The 16,914-nt window shown below is 51.4% G+C and overlaps 5 protein-coding genes across 5 annotated transcripts; 2 read left to right on the top strand and 3 right to left on the bottom strand.

The window, feature by feature from the left end:
• Window positions 1–63: 63 nt before the first annotated feature.
• SMAC4_05613 (uncharacterized protein) lies at window positions 64–751 on the bottom strand (the record flags this gene model as incomplete). The annotated part of the gene is made up of 2 exons (XM_003348470.1): window positions 64–114; window positions 194–751. The coding sequence occupies 2 exons, from the start codon at window positions 749–751 to the stop codon at window positions 64–66; spliced, it is 609 nt and encodes a 202-aa protein (XP_003348518.1).
• Window positions 752–802: 51 nt separating this feature from the next.
• SMAC4_05614 (uncharacterized protein) lies at window positions 803–1,120 on the bottom strand (the record flags this gene model as incomplete). The annotated part of the gene is made up of 1 exon (XM_003348471.1): window positions 803–1,120. One exon carries the CDS (start codon window positions 1,118–1,120, stop codon window positions 803–805), a length of 318 nt encoding a protein of 105 aa, XP_003348519.1.
• Window positions 1,121–1,834: 714 nt separating this feature from the next.
• Window positions 1,835–6,249, top strand: SMAC4_05615 (uncharacterized protein; the record flags this gene model as incomplete). The annotated part of the gene is made up of 6 exons (XM_003348472.1): window positions 1,835–1,965; window positions 2,089–2,516; window positions 2,622–2,697; window positions 2,781–3,593; window positions 4,013–4,535; window positions 4,624–6,249. 6 exons carry the CDS (start codon window positions 1,835–1,837, stop codon window positions 6,247–6,249), a joined length of 3,597 nt encoding a protein of 1,198 aa, XP_003348520.1.
• A 507-nt stretch (window positions 6,250–6,756) lies between these two features.
• SMAC4_05617 (uncharacterized protein) lies at window positions 6,757–9,972 on the top strand. The gene is made up of 2 exons (XM_003348473.2): window positions 6,757–8,024; window positions 8,095–9,972. Exons 1-2 carry the CDS (start codon window positions 7,236–7,238, stop codon window positions 9,436–9,438), a joined length of 2,133 nt encoding a protein of 710 aa, XP_003348521.1. The 5' UTR covers window positions 6,757–7,235; the 3' UTR covers window positions 9,439–9,972.
• Window positions 9,973–13,394: 3,422 nt separating this feature from the next.
• Window positions 13,395–16,902, bottom strand: SMAC4_05618 (uncharacterized protein). The gene is made up of 4 exons (XM_003348474.2): window positions 15,971–16,902; window positions 15,641–15,873; window positions 15,168–15,486; window positions 13,395–14,447 (listed from the first exon to the last, which is right to left on the bottom strand). Exons 1-4 carry the CDS (start codon window positions 16,167–16,169, stop codon window positions 13,573–13,575), a joined length of 1,626 nt encoding a protein of 541 aa, XP_003348522.1. The 5' UTR covers window positions 16,170–16,902; the 3' UTR covers window positions 13,395–13,572.
• Between the last annotated feature and the right edge of the window lie 12 nt (window positions 16,903–16,914).

Below are 16,914 nucleotides of genomic sequence, written 5' to 3'. Positions count from 1 at the left end.
GTGTCCTCTGCATCTCGCTATCTGTAATTACTCTTTACAATGGGATCAACAACTTCTATTGCATCAATGACGACGAAGTAAGGGGATAATATAGGGTGATGATGCGACGTGCACCTCATCTGAGTTAGTACTGCTGTCGCTTTCACTGCTGTGGCTTTCAAGAGTGTTTCTAGCGTTAGGTTTGAGTACTTACCGTAAATCCAATCCACAAGCCTGCTGAGCCTTCTAGCGAGGCGTGGTAGTAGTTCCTTGGAGGTTCTCTGAGATGCTTGGCCATACCGTGGTAGTATCTGAGAGCAACACCGTCGGTCTCTTTGAAGGCCTCTCCTCTGACCTGAAGCCTTCTTTTCAGGTCATCGATCTTCTTCTCATCCTTTGTCCAGTACACAAGTGGAAAGATTGGTAGTTTGTTAATGGCACCAGGATGAAGACCGTTCAAGCTAACCTTTTGCCGAATCTGAAACTCCTGAGTGGTAGTTCCAAATGTCTTCCCATCAAAGTCCGTGTACTCGCCATAAACGTGGCAAATAGCATTTGCGGTGCTGTACACCTCATAGCCGGTCCGTAAGCAGCGAAGGAGCCAGGGATGACTGTCTTCAAATGCGATGAGCAAGCTCCCGGGCTTGAAGACGGACCATAGTGTCTCATATGTAATATGGCCCTTTTGCCACATGGCCTTGGAGTCTCTGGTAGTCGGGACCCAGCTCGGACTCCATGAAGTCGAAGAGGAGGTCGAGGTGGGATCGGACATCGTAGTCAGATGTCTGTCGGCGATGAACATCCAGATCATCCCAGTGATGGATCAGCATCTGGAATGGACTTTCGAGCTCGAAGGGTTCCTCGAAGGTGGAGGAATAACGGGATGGGACTTGATGACATCTCGGAATGCGCGGAGAATGAAGGGGGAGTTGACATTGAGGATAGTCTTTTGGTGCTGGCCATTTGGATCGTAGACTTGACGGATGACGAGGGAATGTTCGAGTTCTTTGCGCTGTTCCTCGGAGAGCGCATCGGATTTGAGGCTTTGAACCTTGACTTCCTTCTCCTCTTGACTCTTGGGATCATACTTGCGGCGGAGAATCAGGGTTTCAAGGCGTGTCCCGGGGTCGACGTCTGCCATGGCTGCTATTATGTTAAGGTGAGCTTGTCAGGTGTGAACCCAAGCCAGCCGATGATATAAAAACTAGAAAACAGAGTCATTTTGAAGGGGGGCACTGGAGGTACAATATAGATCAGGCTTGGTCGTGGTGATGATGTTGCGATCATCACATCGACCGATCCCGTCCCCTCTGTGACGGTTTACATTTTGTTTGGTCCAGCCTGTCAGCCCCAGGTGGTAATACACAGTACCTCCCGTCTAGCTGCCTGTTCTTACATGCAGTAACTGCAGTACTTGCAGGCGGCTTCAGCACCAAGCGCTCCTTCCGGCAAGCACCTTGCATTGGTGTTCTCAGGCATTCATTGTCGTCCATTTGCCAGACACATTCGAGCCTTCCCAACGAAGCAACCTCCTCGCCAGATGGTTGATTTTACCCCGCGCCATCAGGCCCCCTTTTTCCTTCGCAGCCTTCGTTCCTTCCCAGTTATGGCGACCTCCGTCAGCGCTATCCATATTTTGGGTGTCAGCTGCCGCCACCAAGTGAATGCGCAAGGATGGGATAGGTGGGGTGGTAATCAAGCAATCAGCCCTAAAGCCGCCATGTACCCTCAACATGAAGGGCTTTATCTCCAACTCGTACTTCAAGTCTCTGGCAGTGCAGTTGATGTTGTTGGGAATTCTTTACCTCCGCTTCCGATCCAACATGAGCTGTAGGCGTCAAGCTCAAGACACAACATGGCGACTGACGGCATCAAGAGCGACAGCGACAGCTACAGCACACAGACGCCAAACCAACGCTTCGCTGCTGTTGTCGATGACTTCCTCTCTCAGCTGTCCAAGAGACACGCGAAACACCCCTTCATCAAGTCAATAACCGAGCAACGCGATCAAACTGTGCCTGAGAACTTGTCCGAATCTAAACAGGAACAACGACTCTGAACCTTCCTCCACAACTTCTCTCAAGATGTCGCCTCCAAAACGAAGAACAGCAAGTCATCCAGGGCTTTGGACAAGCTGGGGCCCTTCTTGCTGTCCTTGACCAAGCTGGCCAAGTTCTGCGAGACCGTCTTCGGGGCCAGTCCCATGGCGGTGGCTGCCATCTTCTCTGGCGCTCGCATGGTCTTGATGCTGGCACTGAAGACCCAGGAGTGTTTTAATATAGTTATTGAAGCGCTCGACGAGGTCGATACATACCTTCATTGCTACGACAACTTCTACGATGCCTATCGAGATGACCCAGTCATGCAGACGAGACTGGTGGCATCCTACAAAAAAATCCTCCAGTTCTGGTGGGAATCCATCAAGGTCCTCTCCAGTCCAGTTTACAAGAGCATCGTCAAGGGGCTTATCACTCCAATTGATAAAGATATCAAGGATTGTCTACGCACCATCAAGGGGGACCGTATAAGCGTTCAGTGTCTCGCTCAGTCTATCGAGGCCAAACTGAACCGCCAATGACGTCCAGGTACGCATTCATATCCGAACTTCTTTGGTTACATGCGCTAATGCAGGTACCGGATAGACATGCTACGAGATCAGATCATCCAATGGGTCGCCGGCCCCGAAGGTCCTTCCAAGCTTGAGCCTCGCCACAGTCTGTATGATATGCAGGAACTTCACCACCACGGAACCTGTTCATGGATCTTCGACCATCCTGGATACAAGGAATGGGACGGCCCAGATGTCTGGACTGGGAAAAGTTAGATCCTGTCCTATGGTACAACGCACCTCCTGGCTGCGGAAAGTCAATCTTGGCCTCCCAGATTGTCAGCCGCTTAAAGCAGGAGAACCACAAGGTGGTCTGGTATTTCTGCTCCTTCAATGACCCCATCCGCAAAGACCCTCGAAATGCACTTCGTTCCATTGCCATACAGTTACTCTGCAGGTACATGTCCAAGAGGATACCCGACAAAGTTGTTGACATGTTCCGCGAGGACCAAACCCATTCCAATAATCACATCAGCCATGAAATCCCTCTCATGACCGTTGTCCATGAGCTTCTCAAGGCTGCGAGCCTTACTCACATCGTTGTGGACGGTCTTGACGAAATAATTGGGTTAGACCAGGAAAGGCCGTTTGCTTCTCATAGCATGTTTGAGCAACTGATTCTAAAGGCTTCAGAGCGACATGGTACCACCAAGTGGTGTTTCACGAGTCGCAATGAAGGCCCAATTGGAGCAACCATGTCAAAGGTCCAAGCATTGCACATCGTTCCTCCACCAGCAAGCTTGGCTCCAGACATCAAAGCCTACCTTGAAGACGTGCTTACTGAGAAGGAACTTTCGCCGGATCAGCTTGAAGACTTGGTGGAAGCGTCGGAGGGCAACTCCCTCTGTGCAAAATTGCGTACAGATACCCTGCTTGGACAAGGCGTTACTTGCGAGGAAGAGGCGGAAGAGGAACTGAGAACTTATCCCAAGGGGTTGAGCGGCTGTTACTTGCGCAGTCTCGAGAAACTCAATTATCGGACTACTTATGAGCAAGAGCTTGCAAGGTAAGCAGCGTTCGTTCTTAGGGGGAATGCCTTCGTTGACTGCTCGCCTAACTCACCCACTCGTCTAGGCGCACCATCGTCATTCTTGTTACGACCAAGAAACTCTTGACCATAACCGAACTGCTCGATGCATTGGCAACATGTATCGGCTGCGGCGACTATTCCACAAAACGTATTCCATCACAAGATGCTATCCGCCAGCTTTGTGGATCATTTGTGGCCATCGATTTTTCTTCTGCCGATACCACACAAAGCCCAATTGTTAAGCTTAGTCACAAATCTGTTCAAGACTTCTTCCTTCTCCGTCACGACCTGATCCCTCCGGATCATCTCTCCAAATACTTCGTTGATCAATCATCGGCGCATCGGGAAATGGGCCGAACATGTCTCACTTATCTGAGATTCAGACGCTACGAAAGTCCGGATGGCTTGCCAGAATCCTTTGAAACCGACCCTGAGCACGCATTCCTTCCATATGCTTCTGTCTTTTGGTTTCAGCATTTGGACATGAGAGGTGTGGCTCGCGAGGAAATGCGCCAAGAGATCCGAGATTTTCTCCAAAGCTGCGCCTTCTGGACTGCCTTCAGAGTACAGACCAGAGTCACCCCCTATCTGTTTGCCCGATACGTACAGCGTGGCAGCTGTGGTTACAGCATGAGAGCCAATGGGTCGGACTGGACTAATCAGACTTCATCGCTTCGACCATACCACTTTGGTGGGATAAGCCGGGTAATGGGGCATTGTAAAAAAATGATCTGGAAATCCTTCACCATTTCCAACGCTTCATCTTGGAGTGGCACGAGGCACTCACGTCTGACACGGATGCTCTGTTGCTATGCCCTATGGACCTTGCAGCTTCTGGTTCTTTTCCGGGGAGAGCAAAGTTCTTGGACAAGACAATCAAGCGAGTCGCCCTTGGCCCACGTGCGCTGGAACCAAGCAGTAATGTCTCGGTGGACGAGGTTTGTTCCGGCAAGGGCGTATTCAAGGCTCGGATACTCTTGACCAAGCCCAGCGACACCGGTCACAGTTCCGTCATGTTGGCTCTTTCGGCTCGCTGCCGGCCGTTGATCCTCCCGGGATGTACTCCATCTGCCAGCACAACCTGGATGTTGCGGTTATAACCGCTGACGGAGAACAGTCCTATCAGCTACCCAAAAGACTCGTAAAGGAGTGTCTTCCCACTACGGCTCAGAGATGGCAGCTCGTCAACGAGGAACGGATTGCTTCCAACGATACAGGTAGGGTCATTGTGGCGTGTCATTTCACGCGAGTACAGAGACCTTCTCAATCCTTGGCGAGACTCCGAGGGCTCGCAGAAAATACCGGACAGAGGAGCGAGGAATCCGCAGGAGATGATGTTCAGTCTGAGTACGACGAGCAAGAAGAGAATGATGAAGAGTTCGATGAGGAGGAATTCGACGAAGACGAAGAAGACAGTGAAAGTGAAACTGGCAGTGAGACGAAAGGGGATTCCAGCGGTATTGAATCGTCAACGGATGTGACTGAGCCCGAGAGCGACACCGTCACGGATGTTCTGGTAATCGCTCGTGAGGAAGGCAATCCTATTTGGATCCCGTGCCCTGGAAGTCAAAATACAAAAAGGCAGATGGGCGGCGCGCTGCACCCCAGCGAGCCTGTGTTTGTCTGGGCACAAGATGCGGAAAGCTTAAGCATCATGAACACAGTCAGCGGCAAAACTACAATCTCTAGCCTGCCTGAGCTGCCCAAAGGGCATGATGGTCCTTTGTTGCCGCAAGCTCAGCTTGTTGACGAGGAGCAAATCCCGATCCTTAGGACACACTTCGGTTCACGGTTGCTGACAGAAATCCGCTTCTCCCCAGACGGCTCTTTGCTGTATGCCCTGTTCGTCAACTTTGAGGCTGCAAGCTCTCATGTCACGAAAGCAACTGTCTCACTTGTCAGATTCCGGTTCGAAGCGGGTGGTGATACCGGAATGGGGATTCCGAGACTTGAGCAGTCTGGCGGTGCGTTGACGGCTGCCTACCTCTTTTATAGGAAGCTGGATGACTTGCCAGTACCGCTTGGTGTCACCTATTGGTGTTCAGACGCCATCTACATCTGTCTTCCACTGTTGGCCTGCAGTGTCAAGTTCATCAAAATGCCCTTCAACCCCTCAGCCTCTGACCACCCGCAGTCGAAGGTAGAGCCGAAAGTCCAGACACTCAACCGCACGATACTCATCCCCTCATCAACGAGTCAGCGCCGGCCCCGTCTACTGTACCAACCCGCCGCCAAATCCAAGCCCGACGACTCCCTCTATCTCGTGCTCGGTCCAGAACCCAAGCTAAAAATCCCCGGCGAAGCAGAAGATCGCCAAAACCGGCATAACGCAGGATGCTGCTCCGAGCAATGTGACCACGAAGACATGACCACCTGTGACCATAATCAAGGGAAGTTCGGACGCGGCGGTGCTTCAGTCATCAGATGGAGCGTCCCCCGGGAAGGCGGTTGGAGGAACTGGGATCCAGAGAAGGACTCTTTGTCAGATGAGCTCAAGAGGAAACCCAAGAAACCGTCGCTCTGTACGTTCAACGAACTGAGAGGGACGTTCATCGATGCGGATAAGATGTTTTCGGTGCCGATTCGCGGGGCGTTGAATTTCACTTGGAAGGGGTATTTGTCTTGTGGTTAGGATGACTCTGAGATCCGGAATGATTATGTAAGATAGACTTTAGGAGGTCGAGATTTGCAACCATATTTGCAAGCTACTGGGTGTCTATTACGGCATGACTACACCCAAACCAATGATCTCCTACTGATGGAGGATGATAAATGGTCATGAATAATAAAGTGACTTTGCGCATTGCCCAAGAAAGAGAGCCTGCGGTCCCAAAGAGGTCTAGTGGGGGACACGTGACCTCGCGTTCAATGAGCGCTTAGCAGTGTTTACCGGCGACTGTTTGGCGTCGGGGCATACACCGATGGGAAGAAAATCGGAAATTGATTTGATGCTAAATTGGTGTCTAGAGATCAGCAGATCATTGAACTTGATTGTTTGATGATGGACCATTCATCTCGAAGTGGACGACGGAATCGAAGGACTTTGTGAAATGACAGAAGAGAACAGTTGACGCGTTGAGCCAATTGAAGAGGCGAAACATGAATGAGCAACGGGGTCTCAAATTACACGTGCTCTTGGCGCTGAAGATTGTGGGGTCATTTTCTGTAGCATTGCTCACCATGAGATCCGTGCAGGAGACAGAACTGCAGAACAGGGGAGCCCCGAGAGCGCCAGAAGTTCACGCGCGCGCGGCAGTGGGGACCCGCTAAATAATGTACAGTAAGGGACAATGTCCACAAGCAGCTAAGGAAAGCGGAGTCGTGTAAGTGCAGCACAGCGCGGTTCCAGTCGGGTTCGTTAGCCCATCTGCGGGCGTCGTCGCGAACCGCGTAACGCACGCCAACACTATAGAGGTCACCTACCTACTACCCGAGCTTGTTCCAACCAAAGAGCCTCGTCGCTTTCCCGCTTGTCGCCAAATCTCGCATCAAGCAATCTTCAACCTACGACGTGTACTGCATTCCAATTGCTTGCCTCCGAACTACCGCGTCATCCCCCCCTCCACTACGATCCCCTTGCCTGCCCTGGCCGTTGTCGCTGTACCCAAAGTTACAATTATGGGGCTGGACACGCCCTCCGCGTCGGTGCTGCCTGCGCTGGACCCCGGACGTGTCACTGCGACTGCCACCACTGCGACGCCGACACCGACACTGAACAATGCCGACAAAGACTCAACACTTTTGCTTCCTCATACCTCCATGGTCGCCGCCACCATGCGACAAGCCTCCACTGCTCTACCGTTGACTGTCGACAAGGAGACGCGACCAGCGACCACCAGCTCCCACGACGCGACCGACTATCGCGTCCCAAGTTATCCGCATCCCCATTCTCACCAGCCGTCGGCACCCGCGCCTACCAATCCCACCGTCCGACACCCGGCTCCCGAGGCGCCCCGTCTCTACAACCCTCGACCGTCCGAATACCCTCCGGCCAATACCGGCAGTGCCAATGTAGCTCCCTACGACAGCTCTAGTCGCTTCCAACCTCCTCCGCCGTCCCAACGTCACCGCCTCCCGCACTCCCTCAGCGTCTCGCAAGCGACAAGTTCCACTAACGACGCTGACTTGGTGTTTACCCCGCCCTCAAGCGAAGGTGGACGAAGCCCCAGCAAGCCCAACAGCCACGACTCGAGCCAGGATTCACAGTTGCTGCAGCTTTCCCAGATTGCTGCCGCCCAGGAAAGGATACCTGAGAATGGGAATGCTTTGTCGAGGAAGCGCATGGCCGACGGAATGGTCAAGCCCACATACGAAAGACCCAGCCCATCTCCCGCGGGCACGGCTAGTCACACAAGGAACACAAGCGCCGTCAGTATGGCTTCCACTGCCACCAGCCGACTTGGAGAGGTGAGTCTTTGGTTGGATCTTGCCCACAGGCCTGGTCATGTTCCCATTGCTAACACCATCTTTGTTAAAGCTCTCTGCCGAGCTCAAGACTCGTCTTTCATACGCAATGGTCAAGGTCAACAATGGATGGCAATCCCACTCGATTGACCAAGTCGAGTCGCTGGCTTCCTGTGCCGGTTCCCCTGCCTCGAGCAACTCCACCGTACACATGAGGAACGGGTCGTCTGCCAGCCCACAACTTTTGAACCTCCAACGCAGAGGCAGCCACGTCAGCATGGCTCCCGGTGGCTCTCAACAATACCCAACATCATCCCAGCAATATCCATCCGGGTCTCAGCAGCATCCGCCGAGTTCGCAACAACATCCGTCAGGGTCCCAACAACAGCACAGCCAAGGGCGGCCGGTTGAGGGTCCTTATGCTAGGGAATCAGGTCACTTTGCTCCTCGTTATAACCCAAGTTCGCAAGCTGAACCTATTCCTTCTGTTACTCTTGCTCCTCCCGCCCCTATTCAGCCAACAAGACAGCAATTTCAGCATCCTCGAAGGAACTCGGTATCACGAAACACACAGGCTTTTCTGGCTATCAACCACCAGCCACCACCCCAACAAGGACTAAACACAGCTGGGCAACCCAATCCTTACCTAACAACACATCATCATCGGACATCGCTAATGGATCCGCCAATGTATCCTCCACATCAGAACGTCCGGGAACAAGACGCCATAGAATCTTTGCTCTTCATGAGTAGTCCCGGTAACTCTGCTAACCTCAAACACGGCTTTCCCTCTTCATCGCAACCACTAGCGTCCTCGCAACCATCACTAACATCATCACAATCACAACCTCTGCCATCCGGCCACGCACAACCGTCACAACAACGAACCGCCTTGCCAAGCTCACAACCACGGAAAAGCCTACCCTCAGCAAGACCGACAAACCACCCACGCGCTCACCAAACGCAGTCTCAGCCCACCCAGCAAAAACGAGTAGGCTTCCAAAAATCTCCCAACGCCATGGACATCGATGACGGTACCTACGGCGTCTCGCAGTACAGTAATAACACCCACAACATGAACAACACCAGCCGAGGTACGCCGCGGAAGAGGGGAGGATACAACGGCCATGCTAGCGCTGCTGGTGGGGGCGAGGCACAACAACAACACGCACACGGACATGGACACGCACACGCACATGCACCGATACAAAAGTTGAAGCAGATGCCCGTATCCTCGGGACTCACGGTACCTTCACGGCCGTCACAACAACGCACAGGTCTGAAAGAAGAGGATATTGATCGGATGTTGGAGCTCGCGGCTGCAAGGGAGAGGAGAGACTCTGATTCGGAAGGGGAGATTCAGATCCCGGTATCGCGGGGGCGCCGGGAGGGCGCTGCAGGTATTGTCCGGGCTTAGTCACATTCGAGGACTGGAAGGGTTCTGGGGGAGGCAGCAATATGGAGATGATTGACGGATTGATATAAACAACAGTGTCTGAGGCCAGTACTTTGAGAGGAATAGAAAGGAAAGGAAAGGAACGGAGAAGAGGATCAGTCAAGGGAGTGACCCTGGGGGGTTCTGGCGCGGTTCGTGCGGTTAGGCAAAAGGAAAGGAACGGAGTGGAAAGTCATTTGGGTTTTCTTGAGAGCTTTTAGCTGAGCCCGACAGCAGAAGCGAGCATAAGAAGCTGCAAGTTAGGGTAGAATAGCTTAACCTGATATGGACGAGAGTTACAAGACAAGATTCTAACTTGTCAACCATAGGTCGGAACACTAAGGAAGAATCAATGGCTAAGAGGAAGGCATGCTCATCGATTTACAGCGTTGTCTTGCAAAACAAATTCCCATGTCTTATCATTCTCGTTAGTCATCGTTGTGATCATTCCACGCCCTTCGCTCACCCATGCATGTCCCTTTGCAATAATTGCAATTGCCCCTTTGTTATGATCCACTTACTTGCCTGTAGTTGAACGTCATCTTTGGGCATCACTTGGGAAGGTGCAATGTGCGGTTAGCACTGAGGGCTCTCTAATCTGGGTTCTTGGGGTTTCCCTTTGTTAGTTTCTTCTTCTAATCAACCACCACCTTGCCTAAAGAATCCAGTCTCAACCAACCGATTTGCACACTCATTGAATGAGTTGCTGCTACGAAATAATGTTGTTCTGAAATTGGCAGTTCTGGCATGTGATCATGGTACCGGGCTTGCACTTGCATATCATGTTGTTGCGCCCACTGAGCGCCCACTGAAAGCAAGAACACCTCATACCTACCTACCTACCTGTTGAAAGCAAGAACAGACAACCTGAACCTTGGCAGGCAAGCCCAGGGCATGGAGGTTTGTGGTTCAGCTGCCGCTGGCGTTTGTAATAAGAACCAAATCCCTTCCTTTTCCTCGCCGGGTTCCGTCCACTTTCTTTTGCTCCTTCTTTGTCGTCTTTTTGTTTCCATTTTCCCCACCTCGGATTTTCAAGTTCCCTTCCTGACACATCATTCCCATATCTGACCTTTTTTTCCTTTCTTGCTTTTCATTTTATTGTTTCGGTCCTTCGAAAACGTGCGTCTTTCCCCAGTTCAATCAATCAATCCCTTCTCCCATCCTGTGTCTCATTTCTCTGTATTCTCCCGAGTCCTGGCGAGTGTTCGTGGTGATGGTCATCATCCGTGGTTAACCAGACCTACCTCGATTGAGAATAGAAACCACGAGCCTCCTTATCGCATCAACTTTTAAGCACGCCATTGTTTTCTGTTCTTCCTTGTTCTTGCCTTGTATTTTATTTTTTTCCCTTATGTCAACATCAACCATCTTTTTGCCTTTGCAATCCAAACTGAGCAAAAATACATCCATCCAAGATGCCCAGCTTTTTGACATGTGCGCGTTTAGTTGTGACGCATTTTCTCTTCTTTATTCTCGGCTCTTCCTCTCTGCCAATTTTTCCACAGGCGTTCCCAGTCTTGCTCTTTTCCGCTCTCTTTTAATCCTTCTTCCCCCATCTTCTCTCCTTTGCTCGGCATCCATATTGGGGGGAATTGAATGTCCTCTCATGCGACCAAGAATTCCCGCTCTTGCAAGCAATTCTACTAGCAGGAGTGCTTCGTGTCTCCAACTCTCAGTCGATGGATGCATTCGCCCTCAGGAGAGTCGCAGTCCGGATGCACTCCGCATACCTATGAGACGCGCCGACCTCGTCCGTCGGGGCCCTTTTCTTCTCTTCAACTGCTTGGATCAGATGAGATTGACCATTCGCACCAACTTCAGTCACGCGACACTTCCCCCTCATCAATTGCGCTCTGCATCCTTTTTTTCTTATTTTTTTCTCTATTTCCCCCTCTCCTCCACCGGGTCATTGCCTTCGTTGAAGTTCCTCTCCAACATTGTTGGTTCTCCCAAAGCGGAACACGCTCCTTCCTACACAACTTTTCCGCAGCCTTCACCACGCAGCACCGACACAAATGCTTTCAAGTTGTTGTCTCCCTCCACACCTTTCCATCATTCAATCAATCTGCGCCGACTGTAATTCCTGGTGGTGGATATGGTTAACCCGTCATCCGGGCGTGCCATGTCCAGAAACCACTATTGGGAGTTTTTCCACCGGTCGTTGTTTGTCTTTTTGGGACTTTCCGCAATGTCAGTCTCTCCAAATTTTTTTAAGTTTTCTTTTTTTTTTTTTTTTTTTTTTTTTTTTTTTTTTTTTTTTTTTTGGCTTTGCACACACCGAATGCAGCGATGGACTCGACTCGAGAAACACCTTTTTTTTTTTTTTTTTTTTTTTTGCTTTGCACACACCGAATGCAGCGATGGACTCGACTCGAGAAACACCTTTTCTTTTTTTTTTTTTATGGCGCGCTGAGCTGCGACGCTTCTGTGCGCGAGCGCGTCAATCATTTATTTCATTCATGGTGAGTATTTTGTTGTGTGGAAAACGCGATGCGAAAACCTCAAGTGATGGTTGTTGGTTGCTGGCAATTGACGTGTTGTCGGGGATTGACGTTGTGGGCAATTGCGATGGTGGAGATACCTTCAACCAAGATGGCGGGACGGGACGTTGAGACGGAAGGGACCATTCGGACTTGTCCATGCCTTTATAAGCTTAAGGTTGTGGAGAATAATAACAACAAGCAGGGATAACCCACGTGGTCAAGCGGTTCCACGCGTCGCTCCTTCCATCCCATCTCTCGAGGTCCCATGTTCGATCCCATCTCGGTCCCAATATTTTCGACATTCTGAATTAGGGAGGGGCTGTCCGGGTTCGTCCTGGGCACCTCTCCCTGATTGCAGCGTAAGTGACCCTCTTCTTTCGAATAAAAAAAACTTTAAAGAAAGAAATTCCAAAAAAAATACAATATCCTTATGCGCTCGCCATGTGGAGAAGTCGCCGCCCTCCTCGGTGCTTGTCGGGGTAGGGTTAGTGGGAAGATAGGCATTGGGGAGGGCCTTGTTTCTGAGTCTTAGCTTGGGCGAGTGCCTAATTACCGGCCAGGCTCCCAGGGAGTATACTAACCCATAGCGATTATTACTAACCAGATAGCGACTATTACTAACTAAATAGCTACTATTACTAACCAGCAGCGAATCCCAAGTGGAAACTGGGTTTTCCAAGCGGTTTCCCAGCAAGACAAGTAAAAAAAATATTTTTGGGGTTTTTTTTCCTGTCTTTTTTTGGCCGGCATTTCAATAGTCATTACGTGAGCCAGGACGTGATATGAGGACATGGGTGAGCGGGAGAGAGATTGGGAGACAGGAAGGTTAGGACGCGGGATGGCGATGTGGTGGATGTTGGGAAGACTTGGTATTGGAGGCTGGAAAAGAAGGCGACAATGAAAAGGGCTTGGTTCCCAAGTTGTCCAACGGAAGAGGGGAAACGGAAACTAGGGCAGCCTAGATACATAGAAGGGCGTGCCGGTGAAGGGGCAAGACCCAGGGCACAGATTCCAGACACTTGGAGGATTAGCCGGAAGCGCCAGCCGACTTTGTCAAGGGGTGTGACGGCGCCGAGGAGTTCGGGACTCCGGGACGGAAGGGGTGTCCGGGTTCGCCTGGTCACCCTCCCGCTCCGACTTGTGTCGCTAGTTTTTGTTTGTTGGGCAAGGCGACGGACAGTGGTACTCCTTCCTTTGGGTTTTCCCTTATTGGCCCTTGGCTTTCTTGTCGGGGAAGTTTGGTCAGCGAGGCTATTGACAAGAGCGCAAGGACGTGCTGCTCAGTGGGCAAGCAAGACTGTAGCGGATGGCGGTATTGGATGGATATTGGGATCGAACTGAGCACCGCCATCTTTGCTGGGTTTGATACCCAACACATGAACTCCCTCATGCAAAGAGGAATTTGGATCAAGCGACACCTCTGTTTGATGCTCTTTCTTGCTTGTGACGACGAAAGTGGGATGTAATGAAGTTCCGTTTCATGAAGGTCTACCACCTAGGGCTTAGGACTTGACACTACCGATATACCAAGGACAAGCCAAACACATGTAACTAGCAAGGTAGGTGAGCGGACAAGATAGGACAGCTACTGACCCCAACACTCCCCCGAGAGTTCTTCCAGTCTTTTCGCGAACTACAACCCCCACTTGTGATGCTTTCCATGACCATAACCTCCCTGATTCACCCCTCCCTGTCCATGATCATCTCCATATTCATATTCATAGCCATGTCCATGTCCATGTCCTCCAGAACCCGCGTGGGTAGTAGGATATTGATGCTGCTGCGTCTGCTGCTGAAGCGTATGATGTCCACCATGATGTCCACCATTACTACCACCAAACATTCCACTTAACCCCCCTCCTCCACCGCTGTGTCCCAAATCATGAGCATGCTGATTGTGGCTCTTCTTCAATTGGTGCTCTAGCAAATTGGCAGCTACTGCTCCCGCTGTGCTTCCGACGACACCGTGATGGCCGTGACCGAGTTGATGGGCAAGGAAATGACCACTGGCTCCGCCGACGAGGGTGGCGCCGAGACCTCTTTCTCCGTCTGGGCCATCGGGATGGTGAAGGGTGTCGGGACCGTTGCCGTTTATACCATGTTTCGTGGTAGCGGTCGACTCGTGACCAACAGGACAAAAGTGGCTGGTATTAGGATGACCCGATCCGGATCCGGAAGAGGTACAGTTAAAGTTGGCATTGGCAGCGGCAGGCGTGTTGTTCGGAACCTGGTGCTGGAGGAACGAGCCCTGGGCAAGATGGGGATTCAAGCTGACGCCTGCGGCCCCGGCAGGAATGGAGATGGCGGAGCTGCGACGACGACCGGCGTGGTCTTGGAGTTGGAAGTGTCCGTGGTGGTTACCGTGGTTGTCGTAGGAGTGCAGCTGGGTTTGGCCTTGGGGAGGATAGCTGTGTGAGCTATGGGACTGGTTGGAAGTTTGTTGAGTATCTCCGGAGGTGTGGCTGGTGGAGGAGTTGGTGTTGTGGTAGTAATCGTTTGCGGACATTGCTGTTATGGGTTGGTACTTGTTAGCGGATCTAACGGCGTGGCGGAGAGTCAAGGGTGGGATGGAAGGTGAACAGGGCAAAAAGGGAGAGTGCAATACCGAGAGTGTGGGGAGGTTTAGTTATTCAATCCAAGCTATTGATACTCTTGATGATGTGTTGGGCTTGTCGATACGGAATGGTGGGTTTAGGTGCGTGGTTACGGAGCTTCAGTCGTTGCAGGAGAGCAGCAAAGCAGCGAACCCGGCTGTTGGAAGATGTGGTCTCGGACGATGATGCAAAACATTCGTCACAAACCACCGAAGTGGGATATTGGTTGCTCTTGCTTTCTACAAGACTTGGGGTTGCGGCCTGCGAGACACGTTCCTTCCCCGTCTGTGGGCAGAACCAACCTGGGTCGTCAGAGGGACACTCAATGTTTTTGGGCCCTTACGATACATGCAAGAGAGATTTGAAGGCACCATCGATGTTGGGATTGGAGAGAGGACTGTTATGTAGGTTTGTTCAGTCCAACTTTTGCTTTGCTCAAAGGTGGGATATGCTCCATGGCCTTCCGTGGCTCCAAAGGGTATGTCTTGGCGCCTGTGGATCTTCTGTTATCCCAAGGACAATGGATTCCTCAACCATAGCTCCGACAACAAGAAAGCTCATTCAGTTTTATTTCCCTCCTTCCCTTCCCAGTCCCCTTTCCCTTTCCCTTCCCCCCCTTCTGCACCCTCTGCACCCCCTTTCTCCTTGGAGTCCTTCCCCTCAAACAAGCTCTCCGGCGGACCAACCATATCCTCCAACCTAGCCTGTCTTCCCTTCATCCACCCATGCAGCGCCTCCCAATCGACACAAGCATGGGGCTGCGGTACCTTTACCGTAGGCTTGAACCGACTGTGAGGCGTCCACTTGAGCGTGTAGACGTTCACATCGGCGTTGCATAGGATCTCTTGCCGCAGCGACTCGAGACAGTGGTCGACGTGTGAGTAGAGCTCGTCCCAATCTTGCGTCTCATGGTCGTAATAGTAGTCCCGATGAATGTATTGCTTTAGTCGTTTCTATTTTGCGTAATGGTGTTAGTGACATGATTGAACCGATTCGGAAGTTTGTTTACTTGGTGATGCTTGGCATGATGGAGCGTAAAGGGGGGAGTGGAGACGCCGAGACGCGATGGTCGGTACCCGGTAAGAATGGGGCAAGGGGGCCACTCACAAGGCAGTGCAACGAATGGGAAATCCCCAGTCCGCCAACAAAACCACCGTCTTTGTGCTGAACAGATGTGGCGTTATTGGCGAGGAAAAGCTCATCGGCTGAGTACTTGATCAGAGTACTATCGAGTAGGTCATGCCATGCCTGGTCGAGTTCAGGGCGAGGTTTGCCCATGAACTTTTTGGTGTCCGGGTCACCGGTTAGCCATTTGTTGACGTATTGAACTGGAGCCGGAGCTGTGAATGGTGTTAGTAAACTGTTTGGAAAGAAAGTCGTGTGAGGTAGGAAAGAACGTGCAATATGGTATCACAGCCCCAGATTTAGATGGCGAACAATCTTGCAATGACAAGATGCTGTAGACTCCAACGCCGAAGATAATTGTGATGAAGGACAGAGATGAAGCGAGAAGGACGTAGAATCTTCGTTTCCACTTCCGTATGAGGGCTAATGCCTCTGGGTTCTCGGGGACGTTCTCATCATCGCCATGTAGACGAGCATACCGGGGCTTCTCGTCTGTGATCAATGGCTCCATGATGGAGTCTTTATGAGAAGCTCGTCAAAGAAGTCTGAAAAACTATGACAGGAGGATTAAGTAAAAGCTACGGGTACAATGACGGACTGGAAGACAAGTGATGGATGAAGGAGCAGAGACCCATCGTATGGGAGTGACATCAACCGAGCGAAAGTGCCGGCATTGCATCAAGGCACTTCCCTCTTGACTTGAAGCTGGCAGCATAGCATCTGATATTGAAGATAACCAGCAAGCATGCGTGTGAAGTGCTATGCATTCCATGATCCTTCTGCCTCTCATCCTTGCCAGTAGGCGCTTTCAGGTCAACCACACAGTACCGGGAAAGACAGTAATGTCAAGTACTGGAAAAGTTAAAAGCCTGTGCTTCATGGATTAATGAAGGAGTGAAATTATTGGCCCAATAACCACCTGGAAACATCTCATACGATATGGCCAAAGAGGGAACAGGTCTGTTAGCGGCGTAAGCTATGCCGGTGATCATGTTCTTGATCAGTTGAAGACCCGATTCATCACAGGTGCATTTAAAACGGAGAGGGGACGCTGATCTGCCGGACCGATATCAACGGCGGCTCTTCACTTTGGCTGAGGAACCAGGGTCTTGGCGCTGTAGGGCTAGACACATCATATGAGGGGTGAAATACTCGTTTCCAACGGGACCAGTCATGGTGGTGGTCAGCAAACAGTGTTACAAAGCGTGGGAAGGCGGCGGGGAAGAACGGGCCCCTGTGCCGGAATCCGGTTAATT

The sequence above is a fragment of the Sordaria macrospora genome, chromosome 3 (assembly GCF_033870435.1).
Source record: "Sordaria macrospora chromosome 3, complete sequence".
NCBI classification, from domain to species: Eukaryota; Fungi; Ascomycota; class Sordariomycetes; order Sordariales; family Sordariaceae; genus Sordaria; species Sordaria macrospora.
The sequence above is the reverse complement of the archived record's forward strand: the minus strand, read 5'-3'. Positions and strand labels throughout refer to the sequence as shown.

Coding starts and splice junctions, on each gene's coding strand:
- SMAC4_05617 (XM_003348473.2), top strand. CDS start 7,236: ATGGGGCTGGACACGCCCTCCGCGTCGGTGCTGCCTGCGCTGGACCCC. Junction 8,025..8,094: donor CCACCAGCCGACTTGGAGAG/GTGAGTCTTTGG, acceptor TCTTTGTTAAAG/CTCTCTGCCGAGCTCAAGAC.
- SMAC4_05618 (XM_003348474.2), bottom strand. CDS start 16,169: ATGGAGCCATTGATCACAGACGAGAAGCCCCGGTATGCTCGTCTACAT. Junction 15,874..15,970: donor CATCTTGTCATTGCAAGATT/GTTCGCCATCTA, acceptor CACCATTCACAG/CTCCGGCTCCAGTTCAATAC. Junction 14,448..15,167: donor GGACTCCAAGGAGAAAGGGG/GTGCAGAGGGTG, acceptor AACCCATAACAG/CAATGTCCGCAAACGATTAC.